Here is a 13399-nt window from a genome sequence, read left to right as displayed (position 1 = left end):
TGTTACAAAGAATGTTCCCGAGGAACTAATTGACCCTCAGTCCGAAATGTCTGACCTCTGACTGTCTACAAACAGCTAGTGGTATAGACACTTCACCTGAATTAGAATTCGACAAACCTGACCCAGCTGATCATGCTGACAAAGCATATAGAAATATTATGAATAGGGTGGTGGAGTTCATGGGATGGAACAGAAATTCACCCACCTGCGAACAGGATTACAGACGGACATTCTCAGTCAAGGTCCTCAAAAAGATCAAGTTCTTCCTTTTCATACAGCACTTCAGAGGAAGGTTATGTCCGCATAGGAAACCCCAGAATCTGGACCGGCGGTAAACAGAAATTTTGCTAGGAAATATAGACCCTCATCCTCTGATCCATACTATTTAACTAAGCATCCTATACCTGAATGCTTATTGGCTCAGGCAGCTACACCCACCAGACAATTGGCATACCCCTCTATTCCCCCAGATAGGGATGATAAGAGAATTGATGCCTGGTCTCGCAAGATTTTTTCTTCGAGCAGTATGGCTTTAAAGGTAACACACGTGACTTGCACCCTTGCAAGGTTTACATACACCCTGTGGAATTACATTAGTGCGACGGTTGAACACATTCCTGAGGGCGAAGAACGAAACGGCTTCCTGCCGATTGTAAAAGATGGAAAAGAGGCTATGGGGGAATGCCTCCAGTCCGGACTGGACACTGCTGACAGCATCAGTAGGTCCATGGCTTCTAGCACAGTGCTACGCAGGGTTGCGTGGCTGAGAAAGTCAGGCTTTGCACTGGATGTGCAGGCCAGACTTCTCAATATGCCGTTTGACAGCTTGAGGTTGAAAGTTTGGAGAAGCTGCAGACCTCTAAGGCGGCAGTTAAGTGACTAAGCGCCTCCATACGTCACCCTCAGCAACACTCCGACTCAGGCTCATCTTCCTGGAGGGGTCGTCCTTTTCATTTTTATTCTTCATTCTGAAAAGGACAGGCTAGTCAAAGAGGACAAAGAAAATGTCCCTATGTGGACAAGGAAAGGGTGCTAGATCAGCCCCAGCAGTGGCAACTGTCCCCTCAGCCGCTGCTAAGCCACTCTGAGGCCTTGACCCACAAGACCCCAGTGGGAGGCAGGATCTCTCAGCATCTGAACAAATGGTGGGGGATTACTTCAGATGCTTGGGCGCTGGAAACAGTGGCTCAAGGTTACTGCCTTCCTTTTCAGAAAAGGCCTCTGGACCCTCCACCAGGATACAACTCTGTCAAAATTCCAGATTCGCTCCTGTTGCAGGAAATTTTAACACTGCTAGAGAAAGGTGCAGTAGAACATGTGCCTGTAGCGGAGGGGGACAAGGGTTGGTTTTCCCCATACTTTCTCATCCCAAAGCAGCACAGAGGGTTGAGACACATCTTGAACTTAAGAAACTTGTACAAGTTCCTCAGGAAGGACAAGTTCAAGATGGTAACCCTTTCGCAGTTCCTTCAAGATCTCCAACTCCAAGACTGGTTGGTATCATTGGACCTTCAGGATGCTTACTTTCATGTACCGATCCATCTCAAGCACAGAAAGTACCCGAGGTTCGCGGTTGGCAGTTCTCACTATCAGTTTCGATTTCTGCCATTCGGGCTGACCTCCACCCGAGGGTATTCACCAAGCTGATGGCGGTAGTGGCAGCAAATCTCAGGAGAGAGGGGATTCATGTCTACCCCTACCTGGACGATTGGTAAATCAGAGCATGTTCCCCCTAACAGGCCCAGAAACATCTGAGCATGACCTCCCACTTCTTACACAGACTGGGCTTCTCCCTCAATTAAAAGAAGTCACAAATGATAACATTCCAAAGACTCCAGTTCATCGGAGCAGTCCTGGATACTTCCTCTGGGAAAGCCTTGCCTCAGAGGTAAGAGTTTATCACATTCTGCAGATGGTAACAAACTTCCAGAATGTCCAGCATCTGCCGGCCTTCGATTATCTGAGGTTGCTCGGCCTCATGGCATCCTGCATTTTTCAGGTGCCAGAGGCCAGATTGAGAATGAGATCCCTTCAATGGGCCCCCAGGACTCAATGGTCCCAAGTTGAGGGGAATTTGTCAGATCTTTTGCAAGTTCCGGCCAGAGTGGCTCAAGATCTTCTCTGGTGGGCTTGCAAGGACAATATTCTCAAGGGTGCATCGTTTTGGCAACCAGGGCCGGAGATAACAGTAGTGATGGAGGCCTCACTCACAGGGTGGGGAGCTCACACCAATGATCTGACAATCGGCGGTCGCTGGTCTCCATCGGAGTCCAAACTACACATCCACCTTTTGGAGCTGAGGGCAATCAGACTAGTGCTGAAGGCCTTTCTGCCCTCTGTACAGGGAAAGAATGTCCTGATAATGACAGACAACACAGTGGCCATGTACTACCTCAACAAGAGAGGAGGTGTAGGGTCACTACCTCTGTGCAGAGAGGCAATGCAGCTCTGGTTCTGGGCAATACAAGAAGAAATCTCTCTATCGTCAGTTCACCTAGCCGGAGAGCAGAACACAGCGGCGGACGATCTGAGCAGGCAGACCAGTCTCTCACGAGTGGGAACTACCTCAGGCAGTTCTTCAAGAGATCTTCACCCTTTGGGGGAACCCCGCAAGTGGATCTGTTCGCGACCAGTGTCAACAGGAAGTGCGAACTGTACTGCTCAAGGGAATTTCCTCCAAGAAGAGCTCTAGGGGACGCGTTCGTAGTGGACTGGGAATTTCCACTCCTATGCGCGTTTCCTCCAGTCCCCGTGATTCCTCACGTAATCAAGAGGTTGAGAAAATTCAGGAAAACCGTAATCTTAATTGCCCCGGATTGGGCCATGAGAACGTGGTACCCAGACCTTGTGGGCATGTTCATCTGCCCTCCAATACGTCTTCTACAAAGAGAGGATCTGAGAGAAGATGGCCGGGTTCTCCATCCAGAGGTCAAGACACTCAGCCTTCAGGCATGGTTTCTGAGAGGCTGAGATAGAAGGATTGGGACCTCCCGGACGATGTAGTGGAGATTTTGCCTTTGGCCAGAAGGCAGGTGACAAAATCCTTGTACCGGTGTCGTTGGAACAACTTCAGTAACTGGTGCAAGGATAAGAATGTGGATCCATTCCTATGTGGTAGACCTATGGTACTGTCTTTCCTATTACGTTTGGCCAATCTGGGGCTCTGACATATTAGGCGCATGGCACTGGTGGCAGAAAGGTTTCCAGGGAACAGCTGCTTTGGGATAGGATATCATAGATGAGAAATCCATGGGAGGAACATCCATCAGAAAGTACATTATAGAGAGGTAAATAATTTATTTTCCATCAGGTAGACATTCAATACCTTTTTCAGCCATTCTGCCCAATTTGGAAAGAGAAGAAGCCTTCTATCTTTGCTACACTTATAATCTTCTTACTATAAGCAGTGACAGTCGCAGCTTCAGTAACCTATTTTGCTCATCCCCATCCAGCGGCACTCCAAATAATATCATCATTGGATCTAGGTCAACTGGTATCTTAATGTATCGAACTCAGAAGCTCTTTCTAGTAAATCTCAATTGAGGCGCATCCCGACCACATATAGTAGAATGTTCCCTATTCACCCACACCTTCATGAGCACAACAATGAAGATCCATGAAACAGCCTAGCCGGGTCTAAATGCCATCTACAAAAAATAACATTAAGGAGCATAGCATGGGTGGATAGGCTCCTGTGAAATATTTTATCATACATCCTATTCCATTCCTCATCAGGGAGTTCCCTTCCTTGATTCCCTTCCGAGGAACTTCTAAAAGTGAGTTGTTCTCCTTGCCCTGCTGTTAAAATGACCCTGTATAGCTGGAATATCCTTTTTCGGCCCTTGGCCATAGTAATTTTCTTCCCAAATGGTGTCATATATCTAGACACCTTTTCCTTGTACTTAGGGTCTATGAATAACCCCTTGATCCAAATGTTATGGAAGATCCCTAAACTCTCGCCCCCTTAAATCTCATGAACCTCTTCATAGGGTTTAAATTTGCCCCAGTTCTAGAAGTAGAAGCACTCTATTCCTGCATCGGACCAGTCCTGGGATGCTAGTGTGTCGCTCCATATATCCCAGATGAATCACAGTACTGAGTGCACACATTTTCCTTTTTTCGGTACATATATCCCTGGCTACCACAGATAGTCTATTTTTTTGTTTGTGTCACACAATCCTCTTAAAAAAAAAAAAGACACTATGTCCTCAAATTCTATCTCATGTGTTCCAGGAAGATTCAAAGCTGTTCCTTTGAATCATAACCCCCCTCAAATCCGGGTTTAGGTGAATTGCACGCAAGTAGCTCTATAACTGAGGCAAATATGAAGGGTCAAAGTGGTCACCCCTGACAAATTGCTCGAGATTACAGGAATTCTTAAGAAAAGTCTCAATTGATCAACACCGTGGCCATCAGTCACTCAGATATTGAGGCAATGCACCTCATAAATAATTTGGCTTCCGTAAACGACCATCCACGTGGCCCAATGCTTCCACAGCATCTAGGGTATTAAATGGGCATTTTTACGTTTGCTTTGCACCCAGTGTTTAGCGCCCTCCTAACAATGTCCACCCCTTGCCTCCCCTGAGCCCCAACTGGACCCCATGCACCAGTGTGGCTAACACTTATAAATGTCCATGTTCAAAGGAGAAATAGTTCTGTAGGACCCACGTAACCTTGTGTCCCTATCTTCTGTTGGGATGACTGAGATTAGCCCTCTTAACATAGAATGGGTCGTTTATGTCCTTCTAAAATGTCATTAAAGCGTCTAGCAAAAAATGGGGCCAAAAAGGATCGGAATGTTTTATAAAAGCAAACTAAGAACCCAGCTTCACCCTGATTCTACCCGCTTGGCATACTCTTAATTGTGCGTGCTATTTCTTAAGGCGTGCTAAACTTATCCAATGTCAGTGCTTCCCTATATCCCACCCATGGAAGCGAGAGTCTCTTCAGATTCTTGCAGATGTCATCCTCATCTTCCCGGGCCTCTGATGCAAACAGGGCTTCATGTTAATTCCCAAACTCCTCTGCATTGCCGCTTCTGTCATGCACCAGTTGCCCCTTGTATTTATGATGCTTCCAACTGCATGTGCCCTTTGCTGACTCCACAACCTAGATGACAGCATTCTATCAGCAGTTTGGCCCTCATTGTCCTGTTTTTCTTTTACAAACCTCAAATCTATTACTTCTATTCCTTCTCATGGGCTGACACACTTAAAGTTCTGACTTGGACAGTTTTTCTTCCTTAACCGGCATAAACCTGTCCTCTATTTCTACCTCTATTCGCTTTTGCATGGTCCTAATACTCTCCCTAAGCGTGGCCTCTTTGTCTGCCCCCATTTTCATCAAAACCCACCTCACAGTGCCTTGTACCCGTCCCGTAATATTGTCATAGTTACGTCTCAGTGGTTATTCAGTGCAAAACACTCTTGTATCTTATCCCCAATACACTCTGAGCTGGCTTTCTCCTTCAATAGATAGTTCAGACCAGTTTCCCCCTTCTCTTATCACCAGTCCGACTGCCGAGAGCAAGTCTGACCATAGCGTACAGTAGGTTTAAGCCGCTTTCAACCAATGTGCTATTTTCCATTCCACTAGCACTAGATCAATTTGCGCAAAACAAGGCATGCGCCAGGAAGTAAAATGTTTAGCTATTATCAAACGTTCTCCCTCATCCTCCACCCCACCCCCGCCGAGCTCTCCCTCTAGGAGTCAACCAAGCCCAGGTCATTATTCTGTTCCTTAAGCCTGATAAAGTCCTTTCTCTGAGCATCATTGCATTGGGTCTCAGTCTTCCTCTAACCAATCTTCTTCTGGGTCCAAGACCATATTAAAGCCACCTTCTAACAAAATTGGGCCTTCTGCAAATCTTCTGAAGTGTCTGCTCATCTCTCCCTAGAACGAAACCTGGCCTGCGTTCGGACAGTAGATTGAAGCTATTGTTAAGGGGCTTGCTCTTCCTACCGCAATCTCGATTCCTCTCTTATTACAAACAAAGATCAAAGCCAGACGTTTCGATGCAGCGCGTTGGCTACAGGTTCTTTTTAGGTGCGCCCTGTTGGCCGCGGGAAGCACAGCACAGGGACTTATCTGCGCTAGTATGTTGTTTCCTTAAATATATTGTCATCTTAAGCACGAATAAAGGCAGTTCTTTGGATGACAGTATATGTAAGGAATAGACTATGGTCTCAGTAAATAGAGCTCAATTTACAAATTAGTAGCTGTGTCCCGAAATATGCAAGACAGCAACCTATATGTCAATAGAACATTCAGTTAAAGGACAGATCCATTTACAGACCCTGCAGTGTATTTCTTAAATATACAGTCATCCAAAACACTTCATTTATTAGTGCTTAGGATGACAATAAGGAAATATCATTCCAGAGCAGAAAGGTCCCTGCGCATTGTTGGTCGCAGCAATAGGGCGCTTCTAAAATGGTCCTGCGGTCAATGCGCTGCAGTGATAACAGCTGGCGCTGAAAGGGCTGCATCAAAATGTCTGTCTTTGTTCTTTGGTGCAGCCCACATGGCGCTCCTAAAAGGGAACTGCGAAAAGGCCACGCCACACCGAAAGAGGGCATACTTCTTCTTACAAAATAGAATGGCTTGAAGAAAATATTGGTGTTTTCACCCAGGTGAACATAGGAAAAGCCGAGGCCCATAACAGGAGGAAAACTAAACCTGAAGGCTGGCTTGGCCACTTGCCCAGGGAGAAGATACACACTTTGTAGATAGCTTTAAACTCGATAACCATTATGACCAAATAAACCTTTGCAAATGTATTTAGTTTGTTGTTCATGCCCCTGCAATACAGCTCATTGTTTTATGTTGGGAGACTATGCTAGTATTAATTTCAAAAGGACTGCAAGCAATGGTTAATGGTTACATGTTTATCGGCGCATGGATTTGCAAGCTCCTTATATAACATACTAGTGAAGTAATCGAGAATACATCTACGTTTTTGATAAATTCATTGCCAATTAGCTTTGAGACAGAAGTAGGGGACAAAGTAAACGCTCTTATTTATCCGTATAAAACTGAACTGAATTAGTTTTGATTAGTCATAATTACATACTTTCAACAAAAAAAATGTGTACTTCTGAAAACATTCACATGCTCAGTCAGCCTTCTTAAAAAGCCTAATGCTAGATCTAATTTTTATTTCGAACATTGTTCAATATTGGGATGCTTGATACTAACATGTGTCTTTGTACCTTTTGATATAGTGAGACACCCTTTCCCATCACAACCTTTTCTCCATTTTCCACCACTTCAACGACCTGGATTCTTACCACCACCCCCTCCAGAAAATAGAACTGAACAATCTACAGGACTAACGTACGCACCAAAGGCATCTGATGCAGAAAATCCAAACCCACATCAAGAAACTTGACATTTTCTGGTCGAAAGTAGATTAGGAATGGATTTGCTGTAGTTATCAAACAATTTTCTCAATTTAAGTAACTTGTTAAGTAACTTGCTACTTAAATATGAATACACTGTTTTTGCTCAAATTGAAGCTTTAAATAGAATAATATTTCTCAGGATAGTAGTTTGTACAAAATAAGGATTTAATTGTGAATATTGTCAATAAATATTCTATATTGTGCAATTTGTTTTCTGCTGCTCATTTGTATTGTTTTTAATTTAAAAAACCTGTCAAATTATACAAAAAAGCATATTTCTGAACATCCTTGCTGAGAAAGAGGTTTCTCTGTACACTTATTGCTGTGTTTCTGTACAAAAATAACAAGTAATGCAATGGTAATATCTAACTTAATATATGTGTTTAAAATAATAAACCAAAACTATTTTAACTAATTACTATTTTTTACGTTTGCTTTGTTTCCTTTTAATGTAAAATGCATTTGTTAACTGTATGGTTACTTAAGAATACGTTCGCAAAGCCAAGTCTACGTTCTCAAAGCCAAGTCTTCGAAATATAAATGCTGTTAATATTCACATCAGTTTGGGGATATCACGGGAATTGATAACTCCCTTTCACAATAAGGATACACATCAAACCTTTCATACACATAGGGTGTACCAAACAGATTTAGATCCTTGAGCATCAGCCTGTAACTAAGCGAAGTGCAAGATAAAGGACAATCAACACTTTCTATCATTCAGCTTTTGAAATAGCAGTGGCATTTAGGCAATGATCTGGATGCCTCCAGATTTGATCAACTAGAGTCTTTATTTTAATTTTAAACACAGGCAAAGAGACAGTAAAATCTACAGATTTAGGATTGAGCAAGGAAAATAATCTGGTGGCATAGTGTACAGTATTAAAAAGAGGTCACAGAGAAGAATTTGAACAGTTATTAGAAGGGGTTGCTGATCATTGATACAATTTGCATTTTTTGTGAAAGGTAAATAATTTACAAATGGAAAGTATCAATTTGAAGAGGTTTGGTCTCGCTTTAAAATGATCTGGTCACATCCTGAGGAAAACATGGACTCCTAGCACTGTGAGGTGTCTGAAATGTGACATGTAAAGTGTTTAACAAAATAATTAGGCCAATTGTGTTAAGCATAAATCGGTATACTCTGTATTGGTATACCAATACCAGAAGAAATGGCAATCGCACAAAAGCCTGTCCCCGAGAGAGCGAACAATGACAAGGAGTACGGTCACTGCAGTGGTGGAAGAGTCCGCTTGATGGAACTTGAGTTGTAACACACTGAGACTCCAGTGCTGGACATTTCACAGAGGGTCTTTGCTTTTCCAGCCTGTGTTGTCCTAAGCAAGATAGCAGCCACATTGTGTGCCCTCTTTGAGGTCACAAAGCCTCAGACAGTTCAATGGATTCCTTCCTCCCATGGATTCCTCATCTATGATATTTCTCTCCCAGTGCAGCTGCTCTTCGGAAGCATTTCCAGCAATCCAGGCACACAACACGGTTCAGTGTTGGCTCAGCTTGGTGCTCTTATGCCCCCAACCCTGATATAATGTTGGGGCCAGTATACATCGATGTGTAGCGCTCCATACCTCTTTACCTTTTTCTGGTGCACTCTGCTTGCTTTAGGAAAACTGCATCGTTTTCAAAGTACCTTTTAGTTTCACAACATGACGAACCCTACAAAAGCCTCCGGTTTCAAACCTTGTGCTGATTGTGAGGGTCAGATGTCAGTTCCCGACGACCACAGGTTATGTCTTTACTGTCTGTAGGAGGAACACAACACAAAGGACTGCAGTCCGTGCCCGTCGATGCACTCCACAGACGACACTCAGGGTTGCGGGTCGTACCCATGAATGCACCCTGGAAACAATACACAGGACTGCAGCTCATGTCAGTCAAGGCATACAAGGAGTGGGCCACAAGGCTATTCTATTTCCACATGGAAAAAATAATTGGACCCATGCGGAACTACAAACATATTATATGATACGATATGGCATTTATAACGCATCTGTACACAAGTGTTTCTAGGCATGACAAGACAAGGAGGGAGAAACAAAGGGAAGATAAAGCAACGATCTTACAAGGCCTTGTGTCATTCAGATCGTTGAAGAGAAGGGAAGGGGGGGGAGAAGTGCTGAGGGTGAGGGGTGGATGGAGAAGTGCTTGACAAAGGAAAACAAGAGTGCAGCCAATGGGTGGCAGTAAGTGTAAAAGAGGGGACTGTAGGGCTGCAGATACAGAAGACAAGTACAGGGAGCCAAGAGGCAGTGCGGGATTGCAGCTGGATAGGCAGGCACCTGGGCCCAAGTTCAGAGGATAACCAGGTGACCAGCGCGTGGATCAGGCAGGTGACCAGCAAGGGAGAGGTTAAAGAAAGCAGAAGCAAAGAGAAAGGTCTTGAGTTACTTCGGGAACCAGAGATGGTTCTGCTCAAGTTTCAGAGAGGCAGGGAGGCTGTTCCGGAGGGAGGCCCCAGTCGAAGAAAGAGATCTGCCCCCAACTCTTTGCTTGGAAAAGAGATTGACTTTCAGAGAGTTGGAGGTGGAGGAGCAGAGAGCTCGAGAAGGCAGATATTTAGGAAGAGAGGGGTGGCGGTAGTGCGGTCCCAGGCCCCAGAAGTCCTTGTGGACAATGTAGAGGGTCTTGAACTTGATCCTTGCCGCCACTGGAAGCCAGTGAAGAGATTTCAGAGCTGGAGAGATACGATCCCTGGACTTGAGGCCAAGGGCAACTCTCGCAGTCCTGTTGGGGATGTGTTGTAGAGGGCAGAGTGTAGAGGCAGGAAGATTTAGAAAGGGGCTGTTGCAGGGGGCGTGGCTTGAGGCGTCGATGATGCGGATGCCTCACTGAGAGCTCCGCGGGACGCCCGGTGTTTGTCGCCAGAAATGCCTGTTTGATCCCATCATCCCCAGCATGGAGTAAGCGTGAGGGGTGGCAGAGAACCTCGGGAGTCTGCGGGTCGACTGATAGGCAAAATCGGCACGGGGAAGCCCCCCCCGCCTTCCGGCACAAGGAGCCCAGGACCGAAATCCACCTCCAAGATGGCGGTTCCTGCGGGCCTGCACTAAATCCCCCCACCCAGCCGACCAGACCAGCACGGACCTTCACGGTCGGGGTCCCATGACATCCGGAATAATGGAGTTGAGGCGGCCGCAGCTCCTGTTTAGTCCCTGCGGCAAGTGGCAGAGAGGGGGATCAGCGCCCGGTGGAGAGAACACTCCACCCTGACACTCCACCCTGACTTTGGCCGCGGGACCGCATGCAGTGTCAGCCCTTCGATCCCCCCAGCGGACCCACCATGCTAGCCCTGGGACCCTGAGGAGGGAAAGGAGGCCTGCAGCCTGCGCGCCCACCAGCACAGGCCCAGCCTTCCCATCGCCCGACCAGCACTACTCCTCTGGGCCGGTGACAGGCCTGCGGACCCTGACATTGGCCTGGGGAGGCCCAGGGCAGCCCTCCTTGGTCTCCACTTGCCCCATTTAACACCCCCCTCAGGGCCCATCCACCCCAGTCCCCGTGGACCCAACGGGCTGCCTTGGGGGCATTCCCCCCTATACACACCATCGGAGGTCTACAGGGACTCAGCACCAGCCCTATCTCACTACCCCGACCACATGCCTGAAGCCTGCGGACCTCCGCCACTACAGGCAACACTGAAGGATCCGCCTGGGTGGTCCCTCTGCATTAAAAGGGAAGCATGGAGAACAGCAGGTGACCAGCAGCCCAAACGAAATTGGCAAAGCAGTGGTAAATATCCCAACCACTGCAGTAAACCTCAGCAAACACTAACCTGTAGAGCTCCAGAGGTCTGTGGAACTGGCCTGGAACCCCTACCAGCGGTGACCTGTCCGGCGGCATTGTCAAGGCAGGGCCTCCCCCCAGGACACCCTGCGAAGATCCACACACCCACCTGGGTCGATGTTAGGGAGAATTCTCTGTTTAGGCTGAATTTCCTAACCTAGTGAGTCCCCCAGCAGCTTTGCTGGATTTTTGGGGTTTATTTTCTTCTCCTGCCAAGAGTGAGACACTTTTACCCTCACTCTTGGACATGATTTGAGTGTATTCCTGTGACTTGTAATGTGCTTATGGGCTTTGGGGTATTTTTCCCCATAGGCTATCATTGGTTTTTGTATGTGTGTTACACAGCACCCTCAGTGCAGCAACACAGGGGTGTCATAGTGACCCCCAAACATAGACTCCATACCCTGGGACTGACTACTGTCTCCCTGGGCATGTAAAGTCACCATTGACTTTACTAGTCTTAAATTGTGAACAGAACCAGTACAAAATATCATACTTTGGAAGTACTGGTAGGGGCAATTAGATTGCCCCTGGGTCTGTTTGTCGAGGGGGTACTGTCCCGTCCCCCCTCGCCGAGTTTCTGGCTGGTGGCAGTGGATACCACGGAAATATTCCACCGGAATATTTCCCAATGGGATTTCCCATTGATTTTAATGCACCACTTTTTGGTGCAATGTTAAAGATACCGCTGGTTTATTTATTTAATATTAATTCACCGGTTGGGATTTTTTGCCAGAACTCGACGCCAAACTGGCGTCTGTGTTCACTTCAGTAACCCTGAACCCGAGTCGAGCCTTTGTTCCACTTTTGGCGGGCTTCTGCACAGAAGCCCTCCAAAGTGGTGCCACTGTGTCTGGGTCTACAGGATGTGTGGGAGGGGGATTTAGGCACCCTGGACTGAGTTGCCTTGGCAACTCAAGTCGCACTCTTGTGTGATTGGCCCAGTGGTGAGCCCCCCGGCTCACCACTTAGCATGTTTGAGGACAGCTAGGACTGGTGAATGGGGGTTTGCTGCATAAAAGCAGGGCTTTGGGGACTGGAACTTCAGAAGTCGCCACAGGATCTAAGAAGCCGAAGAGGGAGAAGCTGAGCCGACCTGCCACGACGACACCACCGGTGGAGCCCTGCGGAACCGTCTCACCACTTCCCAACGACAGAGGAGATCTCCAGTCCGGAGAGTCTTCTTCCCTTGACTGGTGGGGACAACCAGTTTTTGCCTTCTTTTCGCCTCCCTGGAGCATCTCGTGGCCGCCTTGCCTGTGTCAAGCACCCCGGCAACCGGAATACCACTTTTTACCTCTACCGTGAAAGAGGGGTAACATCCTTTTAACCGGAAAACTCCACGGCTGGTTTCTTCCCTGGTAGTGCAACGACCTTCAGCCTTCCTCCACGTCGAGATCTTCTCTTCCTCTGGACGACGCCGCGACTTGCACCCACTACCAGGAACAACTGCCACCGCTGGAGGATCCTTTCCATTTTGAAGGTACTGTGTTCCGCCCGGCTTCCCTTGCCACCGATTGTACGGGGTAGATTTAGCCCTCGGCTCTCGAACCTGGGTTAGCCTGGGACACCCTAACTAAACTTTTCTAAGCTTAACAGAACTTTTCTACTCACCTGTAAAGATTTTCGAGACTTTGTGGCATTGTGTGATCTTGGGCATATTTGGCCTGGCTCTCCCTAGAATGGCCTGGCACTGAACTTCCTTGCTCCTCAATAGACTGCCTTCTCTAATACTTACTGTGGTTCTCTGAAAAGTGTTTTGCTGTATTGCTTTCTTAATTCTGCCTTTTCCCTCCCTTTTTAAACAACTTCTTGGAGTGCCATCTAACGTTTAGCGCTCACCTCTGTCTGGAAATAAGTGGTGTTAACTAAGACTTGTCCAACAAATAACTAGGGATGTACATATAGTAATTAGGACTGTGTTTTGAATTTACTTACCTTTTTCTGTGCTAGTGTAATTTTACAAGTGTGTCTTTTAAATAAATAATTATATACTTTTACACAAGCTCTGGTCAGTGTTTGCTTGTACTACTGTGCCTCTGTACCTATTCTGTATGCTCTGTATACTGCCTAACTCTTCTTGAGGGAAGTCTGACTGCTCAGCCACAGCTACCAAGTGAATCTGTGTGGTACAGACTGCTACCAAGTGGGTTTACTGCCAAACACCTGTAGTCTTAAATCTTTTGCAGTGG

The 13399-nt window shown here is 46.6% G+C and overlaps 1 protein-coding gene across 2 annotated transcripts in view; it reads left to right on the top strand.

The window, feature by feature from the left end:
- The window catches only part of MIA2 (MIA SH3 domain ER export factor 2), a 2742135-nt gene extending 2734314 nt beyond the window's left edge, over positions 1-7821 (top strand). For both annotated transcript variants that reach the window (XM_069637493.1, XM_069637494.1), the window contains one exon: positions 7227-7821. In XM_069637493.1, the coding sequence (XP_069493594.1) occupies positions 7227-7393 (167 nt within the window). In that variant the 3' untranslated portion in view covers positions 7394-7821. The remainder of the gene's footprint in view (positions 1-7226) is intronic.
- The last annotated feature ends 5578 nt before the right edge of the window (positions 7822-13399 follow it).

The sequence above is a fragment of the Ambystoma mexicanum genome, chromosome 14 (assembly GCF_040938575.1).
Source record: "Ambystoma mexicanum isolate Mex_15411 chromosome 14, UKY_AmexF1_1, whole genome shotgun sequence".
Taxonomy (NCBI): domain Eukaryota; kingdom Metazoa; phylum Chordata; class Amphibia; order Caudata; family Ambystomatidae; genus Ambystoma; species Ambystoma mexicanum.
This window is presented reverse-complemented; position numbering and strand designations above follow the sequence as displayed.